Genomic DNA, 18,710 nt, shown 5'->3' with positions numbered 1-18,710 from the left:
TTAATATTACAATTTTCGAGCATGCATTTAAATTTCACGAATTAAACAGTAGACAATTAAGGATTAAGATTAGGACTACTCGACTGTTATACACTTACACGAACTACTCGAATTACATGTAAATCATTATGGACAAACGAATACACAGTTGCAAACCGACCAGCGATACGAGTGCACACAGGCTCACTTCAATCCTCAAAATATATCACAACCACCCCCTTTCGTGAACATTTTCACATTTGTTGGTCCTTCGAACCGGATCGTGATATACGGAGAGGAAGTTTCATTCTGCAACCAAGAGTGGAACTCGGTATACGGAAATTGTGCAAGTCATTACGTGACAAATTCGCCATCGCATTCGGCCCCGCGTCAAGGGCAACGGTCGGTTACACTCCACCATTTCGAATTTCGCGCCAACGAGTTGTTCGTTACCGTCGTGTGATATTTCGTGTGATATTTTCGAGAAGCAATGGATAAGAAAATCAAGGCAGTGCAGTTGAAGAAAAGGATTGCTGTGGAAAGCATTAAATCCATGGAGCGGTTCCAGACGGATTTCCAACCCAACGACGCCCAACAGATTCCGGAGGTGTTAGAGAATTTGGAATCGCATCAGGCAGGGTTCTTCGCCGCTATTTCTAAACTGGAGGAACTCGACGAAAGTGATGCAACAATCGAAGCGTGCATTATGGAGAGAATCCACTTCGAGGAACGTTGCAGGAAGCTGAAATCATTTTTACGTGCAAATCAACCCAAGGAAGAAGGAGCGGTCAACGATACGACAGGTTTGGCTTCGTCGACACTCGCTTTTGGTCGACCGCACGCATCAAACCTACGCTTACCCAAAATCGAGCTTCCAACGTTCGATGGAGATCATACGAAATGGCTGTCGTTCCGCGATCGCTTCCTTGCTATGATCGACGCTTCGCCTGAGCTTCCGTCCATCGCAAAACTGCAGTACTTACTTTCATCGCTAAAAGGAGAGGCTGCACTACCCTTCGAGCACACACCTCTAACGGAAGACAATTACGCAATCACATGGGCTGCTCTGCTTAAACGGTACGACAACTCGCGTCTACTAATCCGTGAGTATTATCGGAAAATGCACTATCTCCCCGGAGTGCATTCGGTGTGCGTGGATAAGCTTTCCCACTTGGTGGATGAATTCACGCGCTTCGTGAACGGATTAGTGAAGTTAAAGGAACCGGTAGATTCGTGGGATACACCGCTGTCGAATATGCTGCTTATGAAGTTAGATCGGGAAACGCTGTTGGCTTGGGAAAAGCATTCGGTACACTTCACGCGGGACAAATACAAGGATGTGATCGAGTTTGTTCAAGATCGGATCCAAATCTTGAAATCGACCAACACTTTCGTGATGGATCAAAGCGCTGGTGGTACCAAGGTGGCCGGCAACAGTCGGCAGCCAGTGCAACGACGGTTCATCGCGTATGCAGCTACTTCTCGCCCGGCTCCTGTTCCTTCGTCTGCCCTCATCCAACCGCCAAAGTGTCCACTGGAGTGTTCCGAAGGTCACACTTTGCGCAACTGCCCAGTGTTCACAGGTAAAGAAGTTCAGCAACGACGAGACATTGTTGCAACGAATCGACTGTGCTGGAATTGTTTGAGCAGCAATCATCAGGTGAGGGAGTGTAAATCGGAATTTTCGTGTCGCATATGTCGGGAGCGTCATCACAGCTTATTGCATCACACTCCACGCTACACTCCTCCCACAACGGTTACAATGTCTGCTCAAACGGATGACGACAATGTGTTCCTTGCAACGGCAAACATCCAAATCAAGGATGACTACGGCAACATCCACGAAGCAAGGGCTTTATTGGATTCGGGTTCCACATCGAATTTCATCGCGGAAGACCTAGCTCGAAGGCTGTTGACCAGTCGCAAAAGGGTCAACGTCGCTGTTTCGGGCATCGGCAATTCGGTACAGCTGGTCAAGGGTTCGATCGTCGCCACCGTTCACTCCAAGACACAACCCTTCTCAACGGAAATGGCGTTCCTGGTTCTGGACACGCCATGTACAAACATTCCTACTTCACCAACGGACATCTCTTCATGGGAAATGCCGGATGTGGCATTGGCGGACAGCACCTTTAATCATCCGGGGCAAGTCGATATCGTCATCGGAGGCGATACGTTCTGGGAGCTGCACACCGGTCGCAAGCGCTCTATTGGCAGAGGCAAGCCGTGGCTGATTGAAACCCGTTTCGGTTGGGTTGTCAGCGGCATCTCTCATCATATATCAGCCGGTCCGCGGCTGTGTCATCTTTCTGCACACGATGCCACATTGGAGGAGATCCTGCATCGATTCTGGGAGAGCGAAACCATAGCCGAGGATCCTGTGCTATCGGTCGAGGAGAATGCTTGCGAAAAGCATTTCGCTGCAACAACTGTTCGCACTACAAGTGGAAGGTATGTCGTTCGTTTGCCTTTTAACCCCAATCCTAATGTCGTTTTAGGAGAGTCGAAACAAATAGCTGATCGTAGATTGCGTAGTATGGAACGGCGGTTGAACAGTAATCCTACAATGAAAAAGGAGTATGCCAAATTCATGAGAGAATACGAACAGTTGGGGCATATGAAACGACTTACCAGTCCTGCAGATGATTCGATAGATCACTATTACCTTCCACACCATGCCGTTGTTAAAGAGTCGAGCACAACCACGAAGGTTCGCGTCGTGTTCGATGCATCGTGCAAAACGTCGAGTGGTTACTCGTTGAACGACAAACTCATGGTGGGACCAGTCGTTCAAGAAGATCTCCTATCGATCATCCTTCGGTTCCGTTCTCGTGCCATCGCATTGTCTGCCGACGTAGAGAAGATGTATCGGCAAATTTTACACAGTCCCGATGATTGTAGATATCTGCGCATCCGGTACAGAGAAGATCCTGCTGAACCCATCTCAACCTTTGAACTACAGACGGTTACGTACGGCACAGCATCAGCTCCTTTTCTAGCTACAAGGACCTTGAAACAAGCTGCTATTGACAACAAGGAAGAGTACCCGCTGGCAGTGAACGCTGTCCTAAACGACTTCTACGTTGATGATTTGTTAACGGGTACCGATGATATCTATGAAGCGATTGAAATGCAGAAGCAGATATCAGGCATGTTAAATTCAGCTGGTTTCACACTGAAGAAATGGGCTTCAAACCGCACCGAAGCATTGCAAACCGTGCCGTCTGAAGATGTAGCAGTTCAACTAACGCATGAATGGAAGGATTCGAAGCAGGTTTCCACGTTAGGTATCATGTGGGAACCAGCTGCTGACACTCTACGTTTTCGGATCGATATACCACCTACACCATCCCGCATGACAAAAAGGCTAGTTTTGTCATACATAGCTAAAATATTCGATCCCCTCGGGTTGCTGGGTCCAACGATCATCATCGCCAAAATGTTCATGCAGCAACTGTGGGCTCTAAAGCAGAACGGAAGATCGTGGGATTGGGACAGCGAGCTACCATCGCACCTACAGCAAGAATGGTTGAACTTCCACTCTACCTTATCCTCACTGCGCAACCTGAGAATACCACGGTACATAGCTCAACGCACGGCCACAAGTCTGCAAATACACATCTTTGCTGACGCATCACAACTAGCATACGGCGCTTGTTGTTACATCCGCGCTGAAGGCTTGGAAGGAGTCACCGTACAGCTGCTAACAGCCAAGTCGAAAGTCGTCGCATTATCTAACTCACACTCTATAGCTAGGTTGGAATTATGTGCAGCGCGATTGGCCACACTCCTACACGAGAAGGTGATTAATTCACTGAAGGTTTCTGCTACTACAATCTGTTGGACCGACTCAATGACTGTACTTCACTGGTTGAACTCCGTACCAAATCGCTGGAAGCCGTTCGTAGCCAACAGGGTGGCTAAAATCCAGCAAACTTCCGGCATACAGTGCTGGAAGCATGTTCCAGGCACCGACAATCCAGCAGACGACATCTCGCGTGGCTTAACACCAGAGAAACTATTGGCATGTGAACGCTGGTGGCACGGGCCACATTGGTTAGCACGCAACGCTGAAGATTGGCCACAAAACACTTCACCACCAAACGAGGCTGAGAGCGCAGAGGAGGAGAGGTTAACTTCACCACGGGTTGCAACAACATCTACAATCTGCGAATTTCGGAACAGGTTGTTTTCCCGAATTTCGGCTTACCACACACTGCAAAGGGTTGTTGCATACGGCTTGCGCTTTATTCATAACGCGAAGCTTCACAAGGGAAATACGGCACATTCAAAACACATACCACCTCTCACTACGGACGAACTCAAGGCGGCAGAACTCAAACTGTGTTACCTATCACAACGAGACACTTTCTTCGAGGAGATACAAGCCCTACAGAAGGGCAAAGAGATTCCAAAGAACTCCAAACTGAAGTGGATCTCACCCTTCATCGACATCGACGGGATCCTGCGCATCGGTGGCCGGCTCACTAACGCACAACTAACAGAAGCAGAAAAACACCCGGTCATCTTATCTTCAAAGCACCCACTTGCCGCACTACTAGCTGTTTCGATTCACTTGCAAAAGTTGCATGCTGCACCACAATTGCTGCTATCTACTCTGCGCCAAAGATTTTGGATTATTGGTGGTCGCAATTTGTGCAAATCCGTGTACCACACTTGCCACGCGTGTTTTAAGGTAAAACCAACACTCATCAAACAAACTATCGCCGATCTGCCAACATCACGCGTCACACCAACAAGGCCATTCTCGGTATGCGGAGTGGATTACTGCGGGCCAATCTACCTAAAACCAACCATCCGCAACAGAAGTCCGATCAAAGCATACATCGCTATTTTTGTATGTTTTTCAACACGAGCGGTACACATCGAACTGGTTGGCGATTTAACCTCAACAGCATTCATAAATGCACTTCGTCGTTTGGTTGCACGCCGCGGTCAAATCAGGGAACTTCACTCCGACAATGCAACCACATTCAAGGGAGCCGCGCACGAGCTGAATCGCATCTACAAGATGCTTAAATGCGACGAACACGATCGAGCTGCAATATTTGATTGGTGCGCGACGAATCAGATGAAGTGGAAATTCATCCCACCGAGAGCGCCGCATTTTGGAGGTTTATGGGAGGCAGCGGTGAAAGCAGCTAAAAAACACATCATTAGAACCATCGGCACTACAAGCATCACGCAGGAGAACATGCTTACCTTGCTTGCCCAGGTAGAGCAATGTTTAAATTCACGGCCAATAACACCTTTATCCGATGAGCCGTGTGATTTAGAACCACTGACACCGGGCCACTTCCTTGTCGGTGGCAATATGCAAGCGGTACCAGACATCGATTACACCAATACGCCGAGCAATCACCTGAAGGAATACCAATTGGTACAAAAACATCTCCAATCGATTTGGGCCCGATGGTATCCGGAGTATCTGCAACAGTTACAAGCCCGGGCCAAATATTGTTCCGGTAAAGCAGCCGTCCTACAACAAAATCAATTGGTGATTATTAAGGAAGACAATGTTCATCCTACCTCTTGGCCCATGGGGCGCATCGTTGCAGTACATCCAGGAAAGGACGGGGTAGTTCGCGTTGTTACACTGCGCACTGCTTCAGGGAAGCATATCGTCCGCGCAGCTAATCGTCTAGCTGTTCTACCAAATCCAGACCCGCTAAGTCATCTTGAAACCACGGAAACCACATGCACTGATTAATGCGCACTTGTAAACCACGCTACATTGTTTACATTCACAAGTGTCAATCACGGATCAAGATAAACAAACACACGCCCACACGCACCCACATATACACACACACACATGATAACAGGCAGATAGGAGATAAGCATTGCGTCAGGAGTACACGATTAGTTTTGAATTCACATTTGCATGAAATTTAAAGAAGTTCCTTCTTTGGTGGCCGGGAATGTGGGAATTAGAATAATTATATAATCTTGCATGCATTTGAACTACAGGATTTAATATTACAATTTTCGAGCATGCATTTAAATTTCACGAATTAAACAGTAGACAATTAAGGATTAAGATTAGGACTACTCGACTGTTATACACTTACACGAACTACTCGAATTACATGTAAATCATTATGGACAAACGAATACACAGTTGCAAACCGACCAGCGATACGAGTGCACACAGGCTCACTTCAATCCTCAAAATATATCACAACCACCCCCTTTCGTGAACATTTTCACAATTAGGTCTTTCAAATGATTAAAAAAAAAACTGATTACTCACTGCCGAATCTGTTTTCAGGTTCGGCAAACTTGGTTAAAATGATATTTAAATCGTTGGGATATGGTCACTATTTGAATCAGAGATCACTAATCGGAGAATTTTTCAAGAAGTCAATCTAGGTTCAATGCCTTTTGATCTTGCCGATCGATCGAGAAATCCCTTTTGATTTTATTATTCATCAATAATAAGCTGTACTTTATGTTCATGTACCTCGTTCAACCATTTCATAATTAATAAACAAACAAAAATTACCTTTTCTACGAATAAAGTACAACAAACCCTGAGCACAACGACACTCCCTTTACGGTTTGACAACGTCACCAAGGACAACGATCCTTCCCTGGCTGGCAAATCGACACCGTTCCTCATTATTTTTAATTGGAGCAGAAATTTCCTTCCATTTCTCGACACAGAGAGCGATATGGGGTTGTTCCGAGGGGGGAGTATGTTTGCAAATTTCTTTCCCCAGAACCATCTTTCCCAGTTACAGATTGTGGTTATATGTTATTTGCAAGTCATCGGTTTGTGCCTTCTCTCTTGGTCCGCCGCTCGTGTCCTGAGCGGGAAGAACACAGTGTTGTAACAGGCTCCCGGTCGACTACTAAGGGCTCATGAAAATGGAAAATGGATATCGTTTTCATTCTGCTTATCGCGCACTACTCCGCACAGCTTCGAATGAAACTGGAATGAAGAAAGTGTGGAGCGCGCCACCCGTGTTGCAAAAATTGTTCAACCGGCATATGATCAGCTCATAATGCCGGAAGAGAACGTGGCGCCTTGCACCAGGTGATTCCCCTTCCTTCCGGCCGTAGATCCAGCTACCAATAAGGTTCGGCGTGGCGCACCGAATGAAAGCCCGTTTCTGATTACGCCTGGCGATGATGGCGAGATTTGTCAAATAAGGTAGAGCACCGGTCTCCTGATGTTACGAGCATTTTCATGTTAGGGAGACCCGGCTTGCGGTCTCAAAAGTCCACGACGGACAACGGCAGCAGCAGAAGCAGCAGCAAAAAAAAAAATGTTGGCGAAAAACTTCCTTACGCTCTCTCGTCACCAAAGGATGGGAAATGAATAATTCATGGCCAAGTTTTTAATCTTCCCTAACATGCATCTATTTGCATAAGAAAATAATCGTGCCACGGGTTGATGCGCACACAGTCTGTGTGAACACACACTCGCAGTCTCGAATGGAAGTTTGATGTGTGGCTAGCCGTGCGTGTTTGGCTCTCCTTAGTGTATCCGGAAGTCGAAATCGCCGAGTTCTCTCAGTGCCAGCTCCTTCTCATTTGCCGGCTTTCCGGAAGCAAGAAGGAGTAAGTAACACATTTTTCGACTTTTACCTCACCTTACCCTATCTCACGCACCCATTGACTCCATATTTTGTCACACAGCAACAAAAGAAATGGAAAATTGAGATTTTGATTTAAAGAGCCCGGGCGTATACGGAGGCGAGCGCCTGGTTCCCGAGCTAACGAACACGATCATACAAAGTCTCCCAATCCTCAGTGACCTGGAAAATAAAAGTGACACAAGAAGAAGGGGGCTTTTCCAGCCAACCGTTTCCCCTTTCTTTTCCTTTTCCACCACCATCAGTCGTAGTGCGGTTGTGCTGCTGCTTCTGCTGCAAATGTTACAACAGTAATGAAAATTCGTTCTTAAATAATTCTTTGCTACCATCCATAGTGTGTACGGGATGGAATTGGATAGAAAAATAAAACCCGGACCAAGGAAAGTAAATTTCATTTCCACCATCGACCGATGTGTACAGTAAGTGTGTGTGTGTGGGAAAATGTCGAACAATCTCTGGAGGGATATACTTTGTTTGAGTTATAATCGTTTGTTTGACAAAAGCTTGCTCTTCAGCGTTCCGGCCCATGGCAAAGGCGAAGATGAAGCTGCAAAGAGCCGGTCTGGCATCATATTTCCGTCCAACGCAGCGTCAAACTTTGGTTCCATCCTCCTCCCCCTTACTCTAACGGCCTCCTTGGTGGAGGTTCGTTTCTTGTGTAGATTACGGAAGAAGTAAAAAAAACGGAACACCGATTATTGTCCCGAAATGCTCCAGTCCAAGGGAAACCGTCCAAATGCCTCATTGCAACAACTTGTACGTCAAATTTGGTCTCCTTAACTGAGCAAAGTAAACGAAGAAGAAGATGGGGCAAGATTGGGAATGGGTATGTACTTAGGTACGATAGAATGACCACGAATACCCGGGATTGAGGGAATTTATTTTTCTGTCCCAGCGCACTGCTTTTCATCCAATTTTAGTTTGATGGTAGTTTCCACGTTTTTCCACGTCTCCGGAAAAGAGGAATTTTCCTCCAAACGCGCCGTTGGTCAACGCTGTTCTGTTGGAGTTCTCCCCGTTCTATTAAATGTCCTCGAATGTACTTCAAACGGAACCATCATCGAATGGCGCGTTTGGGGAATTATTTACTTCTCAGTTGTTCGGGAACGTAGCATCGGCGTGGTGTACCTTTTGGGAGAATGAAAAGTTCCATGTAATTTCCATTTCCGTCTCGTATTGCACATTCATTACTTCGCTCGGGTCCTGGGGACGAAAAACCGTTGACGAGGCGCAGAACGACAAATGATGGAGCTGAGAAGAGAACATCGAACCATCATCATCAAGACGGTTGGCGATGGTTTTCCTTTTCGGATGTGCTTTTCTGTTTTTTTATTTTGTGTGTGTGACCCTGCCGAGAGCAGCTCCCAAATGTATTTGCCAACCGCGCGCACCAACGTTCGCGAATATAATTGTTTTCCTACACGCTTTGATGCTTCTCAAGCGAGCTTTTGGCTGCGCGGCGATGGCGGTAAAGCGTATCATCAGGAGGAAAATAGAAAAAAACGGCCAAGAAAGCGTGTAGTGTAAGCAGAACGAGCGAAGGAATACCATCTCTTGGAACTTGGAGCTACTAGAAACACACACACACACACGAAAGCTAACACTCGCTGGCGCCATGATGATATTCTTCGCATCGCCAGAAGCCACTTCTCGGATCGGGTTCTGTATTTTTCGGAGGACCCAGAGGCTTTGACTCGCCTCGGTTGGCTTTTATATTGATGCTGCTCTCTTTCGTTGGCTCGGTCTACTGCCACGTTGGTGAAAAGTAATATCAACGATTGTAAATTTGCATACCCCGGGACAATGGCGGCGGTGGCGGCACTCCCGACGGGTGGAATGTCTTCTACACAATCTATTCCCGAATAAGTTTAACCCGCGCGCGAGACATCATGATATCCCTCTCCCGTCCAACGCTAGTACGGTGGAAGTTGAGTTCGGTTGATGCTCAAGAAATGGTTCCCCGAAGGGTTGGCCTTTCGCGTGTTCGTTGTTGTGCGAACTGTTGTGTCTTGTGTGTCGTGTCTTGTGCGGAGGTGTTGTCCGCGGTGAAGGATCATACAAGAAGAATGTCGGCGGATGAACTATAAGCGGCGGTGGTGAAGTTCATATTGTTGCAATTTAATGCTTATGGATTTTCATAAAAATCGTTCCATTTACACACACCCCGAATAGGACTCCGACAGGACGATGACAATGACGACTGGAAGATAGACATCAGTATAAAGCAAACGTCTTTATGACGCCAGAGATTACTCTGCTCGGTTGCAGTTTCTTCTCCACCTTGGTGGCGTTGGTCATCCGTCGTCGTCGTCGTCAGTGTTTCTAGAACGATTGTCTCCACACCACCGATGATAGAGCACGAGGTGTATGCATGCTTCGAAGGGAGAAGTTTTGATAGGGTTAACATAGCACGACCGCACTACCACCCGGGTTAACGACAGGCAGACGGAACGGTTATGATAATCTGCCTCGCGTCCATAGTGAAATGGGGGAGCGGAGAAATAAAACAATGTGAATGGATGATGATTTTGATTGCGAAATTGATCTGTGCAATCAATCGTGTCGAACCGGCAACAAACGGTGGTCCCCCGTTCCATATCACCGTCATTCTCATGGGTCACAGACGAGACGACACTAGGTGTTTGCCAGTAAAGTGAAGTTTACTATCAATATTTGTGCCCGTCGTGCTCGTCGTCAGCATAATCGTGCTCTCGAGCGCACAATTACTCAAGAATTGATAGATTTTTGCCACCCATTCGAGGATTAAAATGTTGCACTCGAGCAGTAGGGCGTCGTAAACACATTCGCCGTTGCCTTTGATGATGGTGGTGACTCGTGGTGAGATTTAGTTAGATGAGTAACCAGCTATCAGCACTTTCCATCGTAGACGTAATTAAATTTATTCCGTGTTAGAGACTGTCTTTTCCAACAGGTCTTGGCTTTGCTGTACAAACATTCCGCCAATCATTTCAAACAATACGAACACCGTGAAAGTTCTGTTAATGGCAGCGCTGTGGTGTGCGTTCACCAAGAGCTGTGGAAGTCGTGTTTCCTCCGCAATACATGGTGGTAGCTCATTAATTCATGTGCATCGTCGTTTTCAAAAGGGTGGTGCAAATGTTGGCCTCCTGATGTGCCACGAACACGTAAAATTCTTCGGAAGCAGTCACTGTACATTTTGCGACTGTATTAGTTCTGTGGATCCTGGTGGATGTCAATCAAGCACCTCCGCGCTGTGCAAGAGGAGCGCTTGCAATCATTGCAACGTAATTGAATCGAATCAACATTAATTTGTGCGAATTGAAACACACACACGCTTGCGACACCTTTCGGTGTGTTAACATACACTCCTGTTGTCAGATCTCCTCCAGGAAGGAACCAACGCCAGAATGGTTGACGATTTTATGACGCTAATAAAATGAAGCCCGTACACATATTTGGTAATGAAATTTATTCATTTTTATTGTCTTTTTGATGTGCTCGGGTTTTGAACTTTGAATTGAGGGACTCACCGTTCCTTAATTCTTCGTGTTTGGGGATTGGGGAGAAGGGCAAAACGAAACAAAACAAAAAAACACACTTGTATGATTTTCATCTGCTTGCGCGCCATGTTTGACTCCGGCATACTCCGACTGTTTCAATAATGCGCGTATGTAATCAAATATTGTAGTGCTTAAGAGAGTTTGATTGTTTGGTTATACACACAGCATCCAGGGTTCCAACGTGAACAACACACATCCTTCACAGCCAGCCAGCCAGCCAGCCAAACTGGCCTTCGGGGTGAGCGCGCAAGATGTTTGGTTATGACCTCGCCTGCTACTCACGTTTGCTTTTAGACCCCGCGGTCGGTCTTTCTCGTTCGCTGGCAAAGGTATCAACCGCTTGTTTAAACAAACCACTCGTGTCCAAGTCTGGTGGACGGAGAGTGGCCTTTTACGGTGCCCAAATTATGCTGTGCAAATGAATAGTGTGTAATATTACAGCGTGAGAAAACCTTGTCACCTTTCCCGGACCCAGGCACTTTAACGTTCGTGAAGTGCTTTAGTGACATATTTGTTGTGTTGTTTTAAAAAATCGTCCATCTTCTTCTTCTTCTTTCTTGGCCTAACGACCTCTTAGCTCATGCCTGTTATTTCTGGCCTACTAGACTTATTGATATCGCATAGTTGGATAGTCAGTCCTCACTAGAGGGGAACGGTCCGTATGTGATTTGAACCCCGGTCCTGTCGTGTAAAGGGGCCGGCACAGCTGTCGTTCATCGTTCTGCAATTACTATTGATGCTTTTTTCACTTCCATCTTTTCTTCCTGCATAGGTGCCAACTGGAACGGGGTGGCGCTGGATGAGTTCGCCGGGTGCGAAAGCAATCTGGCCGCCAACCGGCAGACGCGCATGCTCGCCGACCTGGCCCTGGTCGGTTGCTACAACAAAACGTACATGCCGTCGGCCGAACGGGACCGGATCATGTTGGCCAGCGCCAAGCGCAACCTAGCGGCCATGTCCTACTTCGGTCTGACCGAGTACCAGAAGATCTCCCAGTACATCTTCGAGGAAACGTTCAACCTGCGGTTCGCGATACCGTTCGAGCAGCACAACACCACCGTGTCGACGGTGACGATGAACAGCCTGACGCCAGTCCAGCGGACCCGCATCGACCAGCTGAACGCGCTCGACCTCGAGCTGTACGCGTTCGCGAAGAAGCTAATGTTCCAAAGGTATCACCACCATCATATAATCCTTTAACAGGAGGAGGGGAAAGCGAGGGGTGGAAAAGGATTCATAGGCGTCGGTAGGGGGTCCAATTTTAGTATCGTGTGGCAAGTGGGCACTTCCGGCCACGGGCCCGTTTATTATCAGCGCCGTAGCACGAAACGGACGGTTGGTCGCGTGCAACCCAAACCGGCCGGCCGGACGAACGGGTTGGGTACGGAAGAACTTTCTCACCCGAACCCCCCAATATCATCCGGTCTAGGGTTCTAGATACACTTTCGTTTAGCAGTTTGTATTTTCTTCCGGTGGCTCCAAGACCATGCTCGATACGCGCAGGACGTAGAGAAGAAAACGCTCGTTGCCCTGTGCGATGTATCTTTCCCGTTCTGGGCGGAACAGTTATTAATTGAAAGTGCTCCACAAAAGCGTTCGTTTGGAACATTTGATTGCCTGGGTGGGAGTAGTAGAAGTAGCAGAGGTACTACCTCTGATGGGAAAAGAGATACAGGGAGAGAGGGACTAAAGCGGTGGTGCTATGTCTAATACCATCCTGACATGCAATCTGTTTGTACAATTGTATTTTCCCTCGCTTGTTACTTCAGCTTCAGGTTCTTGCACCGTCGTGCCGTAACCGCCAGCAGCACGACGCCGCTAGATAGACCGGCGGTGCATGTTCTCTGCAACTTATCATACGGTGCTTCCGTCCGGAATGCATATTTCGATGGCTTGATTTTTGTATCCTTCCCGGGCATGAAACTACGCCGCCGGTGCATGCTAAAGACTTACCAGCCGGTCGCTTCGCCCTGTTAAAACTAATCTTGTTGAGGTACGGCTTCTTCACCTTAAACATAATCTTCACCGCACTCGTTCAAGTGTGATAAATTACTGGAGATAAGAGTTACCCCGTGCGGGTCAGTGTGTGTTTTAGCTGCTCGTCAGCTGCATCTTACCATAAATCGAGGCCAAGAAGTTAACAGACAGTCGAAGACAGTTACACGATAGTGTGTTCGTTGTGACAGCAACATAAATTCTTACCAGCATACACTCGTCGCACGTCCCCGGCAGCTTTGGCAAAACGGTTCCATGTTATCCATCGCTACTACAAATCCTGACAAAAGGTGCTAAACGGACCGACCGATCCAGGCAGTAGTGTTCCGAGTGCGTTTATCGCTTTGCAGTGTTTAGTTTTGTGTTGCCTTGGCTAGTTTTTTTTTTTTTTGGGGGGGGCTTCAATATTTGGCACGACCGCCAAATCGACTATTAACTCTAAACACGACTTGCCATTCCAAACGGTTGGCGCAATAAAAGCCAGCGAATTATTATGAGACAACCGCACGCCACGACGCTTTTGGGTTGCATTTGCTTAGCGGACACGCTCGGTAGCGGTGTAAATCGGTGGCTTAACCATTTTTCATGAGCGAGCTAGTGGAAGACTTTCGCTTGTTGACACCTTCCCCGAAATGATGGTGTTCGCCTGTGTGTAGTGCTGCTGGTGCTGCAGTGCAGAGAAGTGTAAGAAATGTGTAGTAACGCTATTGCATTTGCGGCTTAACCGTGTGTCGTTTCGAGCGGATTAAGCTAGCGAAGCGCATTAACTGACCATCGCGATAAAGGGGAAGTTTATGGACCGGCGGTTATTTTATGACTTTTTTAGCGCAAGCGGGCAATAGCAAGGGGACACTTTATTAAATTGTAAACTGTTGTTAGTTTGCTGCTTTGTTACTTGATTAGTGGCGGAGGGTTGTGATGCAAAGGTTGGGAAGTTGTAAAGTTGGGAGTTTACTAGCGAAGGAGGTAGATAAAATCGGGTGTAAAGCGTTGGTTAAATGGTTCCTTCCGATGAAGGTCCGGTGCAGGACAGTTGGAAATGTTTCAAGACGTTAATGACAAATAGTCCTGCACGTTGGACTTTAAACGTTTTAAGCTTTTTGCGTATCCTTGTTCCAAAACTCCGAAACCAAAAGCGATAGAGCAAATGAGCGCTGTTTGGGTGCCATTAGCTTATCGATTAGTCCCGCGTATAATCGTATTCAGTGGCAGCTAGAAATAAATTACGAAATCACGGTAAAAAAAAGCGTCCCCCCGTGCGCCGCCATAGTATATCGCGCCGTCAGGAAGTCACGAAGCCATTAACCTGTTGGTGTGGTGCTGTGTTACCCGAGAGTCCCAAAGTTGACAATCCATTACCGTCACCAGCCACACGATTCGCTTTCCATACTAAAATATTCTTCTGTTTGTTTTGCCTCTCGTTCCCGGTGTTCGTCGGACCGCCACGGTTGTTGTGCGATCGTCTCGCACCCAGATTCGAAAGACTCAAAGCCAAAGATAACGACTTCGAGGTCCGGTTTGCGCATCTCGGCAACCTGGGCGTGCGGAACGGCGTGACGGAGTTCAACTGGGACAGCAACATTGACGACATGCCCAGCAACGAGCATCACTGATATCGGCCCCCACGGGCTCGTCCGGCTCCGGCGATGACATCCGGCGAGGACGACCGCGACCGTATCATCACCACTGGCGGAGAAGGAGGAGGAGGTCGACGGCGCTGGCGGTCGGACAGTGGCAGCGGTGGACCGTTGCCGGCCTTCGGACCATCAGCGTACCGAGCAGCAGCAGTGTCTGGCGGAGGTGGCAACCACAGTACCGCGACTGCCACCGCCCTCGCCGCTCATCAAAACGCAATCAATCATCAGCGCGCCGGAAGTGGTGGTGGTGGATACGCTGGACCGTCACACGGTGACGTTGACAACCCCATTAGTGCTAAGCTCAATCTGACGACTAGTCCTAGCAGTGAACGTAGGCGTAAGAAGACAAATAAGCAACGCATCCGCAAGCGCGAGGATACGCATCCGCCGACGGTCGATGCAACTAAGCTGTTGCAGCGATAGGAATCGTCGTGAAGCGACTACAAGGATTAGAGCTATCGACGTGCGCAATGCGCTCTGCGCACGGTAACATACACTTATGCGGAACGCTACCGATTCCGTCAACCGTGAATCGATCGAAAAGGAAGCTGTGGCAAAGAGGATCAAATAGATTATTGGCAAATGGACGTCACCTCTTCCCCACCAGACCGCGCTGTAGTTTCGAGGTGTGACGGTATAAGCTTTTTAAAAAAACCCTATTCAATCCGGTTGCCGGTGGTGGATTGCACATTATGCTTAATAATCATCGACTTGCCATACGTGCGTGCGCTGGAGCCGAAAAGCAACGCGCTGGACGTGCAGAGCTTTCCTTGTGTTCGGGTAATGCGATTCCAACGTCCAAACCCGCGTTGAAGACGTTAAGCAGTGATTGCTGGTGGTATTGTGTAAGGCTTTAGTTTAGCTTTAAGAAAACTGTCCTAGGGCACAGGCAGTGTAGATTTTACCGGACTCGTTAGCTACAACCAACGTCGGAATGATTATCGCGGACTTCACACACACACACACACACAAATCCTGACAAACGTTCGCCCGTGTAGGCATATCCGCACAAATGCATTCTCAGGGGGAAACACACAAAATGGTGGCAACACGTGTAAAAATGGCAAATTTTAAATTGTTCGCTTCTAAAGCAGCGGTCTGTGTGCGAGTGGTAAGAGTTTTAAACAAGGATAAAACGCACCGACAGTGTAGTGGATTCAACAAACGAAAAAGAAAATCGTGTGAAAAGAGCAATTGTCGTGAAGTGAAATTAGGGAAAGCTACATGCTAAAGGACGACGGTGTGTGTGGTGTACAGCAAGTGTTGGTTCTCGCTCGTGATTCGTAACATCTGAGATGTGGCCACGGAATGCGGTGAAGATTGACTTCCGTTGTTTCTCCGTCGTCCCTACTGTGATACCGTACCCCCTGGAAACGACTCACCAAAAATGCAAGAAAAACCACCCGACGAGTGAAGTGAGCCCCCGCGCCTTTTCGTTCGTGTGCACGGTTTTATTATGATACTGGACGGCGGCGGGGGGTATCCGCGGCGAAGAAGAAAAGCGAGGCACGCGCCGCCGTGTACACACCACCGAGTGATGCTAAAGTGAAATGTGAAACTCGTACAATACACTCACAGACACACAGAAATGTTCGGGTCTAACGAGTTAATGTAACCTGTCATCATGTCACCATGTGCCATGTGCGTCTCTCGCACGCGCTCCTTCACCCAGCAGCATCGTCCTTAGGACGCCCAGTCATCTTCATTTCGCGTCACCGGCAATGGATGTGTGTAACGCCATGTAAGTAGATAATGTAGTCATTTTGAAAAATGCTTTTAAATTCTCACCCAAGACACCCATCGGCGCCCATCGGCAGATTGTTCTAATGCGCGCCCGGGAGTGATTAATGCTGGAAAAGCCGTTTCATCAGACTGAGAGATGATGATGTATATTTCTTCTGATATTTTCTTGGAGATGGATTTGTGAGAAACAAATGCGAACATAAATATTATTTGCTTTTCGTCCTAGTTTAGTTTCCAGCAATTCGTCACGAAAAGTTTCGTTGAATGCGCGGCAGTATAATGAACTGCTTTTCCCGTACATTCAACTCGGGATCTCTCAGTGATACGAATTAATGGGATGTGAGCTAAACATTCGATTGAGTTTGAGTATCGAAACCGTCGCCTCTAGTACGCACAAGGATAAGAGCATGACACTATCGTACGCCTATGTTCTTCCGCCCAACCCCGGCTACTACTGCTGTGCGTGTGTTTGCTGTTGTTGCGGTTTCGATGGTGGTCACGCTATTTTGTGGCACGAGAAGCCGTAATCCAATAAGGGTGAATCCATTCCATTTTCTGTTTGGGCTCCGGACGTTGGGCCACTGCACTTCCGCCCACCCCAACCCCTCTGACCGAAAGGGCACGGTTTCATCGGGTTTCCATTATGAAATGTCCTCGCGTACGTTTTGCGGGAAGCGATTTGGTATGTTCTTTCCGGCTCGACGAACACGAACCTATCGATAGTGAAAGTAACGGGTCGCGGGCGCCGCTTCCGGACGCGCACGGTCATTTCCGATATCCCTGGAGGTCTTTGGCCGAGATGATGATGAGCTGAAGAGAGAATTAGGTTAGGGAGTTGGGCATAACCAATTCGATCGGTTATAGGAGATGAGCTGTGTACACACGACCCGTTTCGGCACGGTTTTTCGAGATCATCGCCCGGCGTAGCGTGCGGCAGAGTGTCTCGGTCTGCATGCTTGAGTGTGGAAACGTAATCAGGCTAGTCGTCCTCATCCGACGAACCGTGTTCGCAAAAGGCCTTTTCCGCGTTTCTAATTCCCATCACACATCTTCGCAAATGGTATTTCGTATAAATCGATCCCTTCCGCCTGTTTGGATATATCGTTCAGCAGCACCATATCCTTACCATCCTCGTTCGCAGCGGCAACGATAAAACATTCATTCGGGACTTGATATACGGCGTGCGTGCTCTCTAAAGCCTAGTATTGATGACCCGAACTCTGTCCCGAAAAAAAAACAAACGGACAAACTATATCATGGAGACTCGGCAAATTGTTGGACCTGGTCCTGGTGTGGGAGGGGGTTTCTGGGAAAAAACGGCGAGAAAGAAGGAAAAGAGAAGCTCGTCGTCCATTTGTTCATCTGTCGTACGAAATTCGTCGTACGCGGGCCTCTGGGCGCGAGATACGTTGCAGACACCGAAAGGATGATGACCACCGCCCGACCCGGAGCTGACACGGTATCATGTCCTGCTCGATTAGCTCGCGTCCATCGCTCGGGCACCGTACGCAATGGTGAGCGCTGTTTCTGCGTCGAGTAACTTAATTTGCTATTGACACCAGTGTTTGTGTCTGACCTGTATCTCCCCGTTCCCTTCCGTGTTCCATCTTGTTTCTGGCAATCCACCGTCCCCGGACACTTCTGACGAGATACATTTTTATCATTCTTCTTTTTCCTGGGAGCCTGGGACAAATCATTCTCATTGGTACGGCTGAGGACGCGTCATTGAGCGGCTTGCTATGAACCCTCCGGGACGGAGCACTAGACAAATGGGTGGGGGGTCCGCTGGTTTGTGTCAATTATTTCTCATTTTGCACGCTTCCATCTCCATCTCCTAGTGGGAAAGACACTCTCCATAGGCCTATCGCTAGAAAATGTTCGCGTCGTGGCGTCGTTCGCTTCCGGCAAATGCTTCGCTAAAACAAACGTTCGTCAACAACAAGCCAGCGACGTACGTCATTTGGCGCGGTCGGGGTGTGTCTGCTCTGCTGATTGGTCGCCACTAAATGGTCGTCAGCTATCCCAACATCGCTTACAGATGGACGCAAGAAGGCACCGGCGTTTGGCTAGAGGGTGGCAGTAGGTAGGAATAAAACCTCACAGCAGACATAAAACCATAAATTCATTAATTCAACTACCCAGTCGCGCCACGTCGGTCGGTGGGGGGGGGGGGGAGCTACCCTATCATCCCG

At 48.0% G+C, this 18,710-nt stretch overlaps 1 protein-coding gene across 2 annotated transcripts in view; it reads left to right on the top strand.

Moving 5' to 3' along the window:
* Positions 1-18,710, top strand: part of LOC118506433 (heparan-sulfate 6-O-sulfotransferase 2) — an 80,008-nt gene that overhangs the window by 29,885 nt on the left and 31,413 nt on the right. For both annotated transcript variants that reach the window (XM_036043551.1, XM_036043552.1), the window contains exons 4-5: positions 11,916-12,315; positions 14,613-16,516. In XM_036043551.1, coding sequence (XP_035899444.1) covers positions 11,916-12,315; positions 14,613-14,751 — 539 coding nt within the window. In that variant the 3' untranslated portion in view covers positions 14,752-16,516. The remainder of the gene's footprint in view (positions 1-11,915; positions 12,316-14,612; positions 16,517-18,710) is intronic.

The sequence above is a fragment of the Anopheles stephensi genome, chromosome 2 (assembly GCF_013141755.1).
Source record: "Anopheles stephensi strain Indian chromosome 2, UCI_ANSTEP_V1.0, whole genome shotgun sequence".
Taxonomy (NCBI): domain Eukaryota; kingdom Metazoa; phylum Arthropoda; class Insecta; order Diptera; family Culicidae; genus Anopheles; species Anopheles stephensi.
Note: the sequence above shows the minus strand (reverse complement) of the source record. Positions and strands in the feature narration are given on the sequence as shown.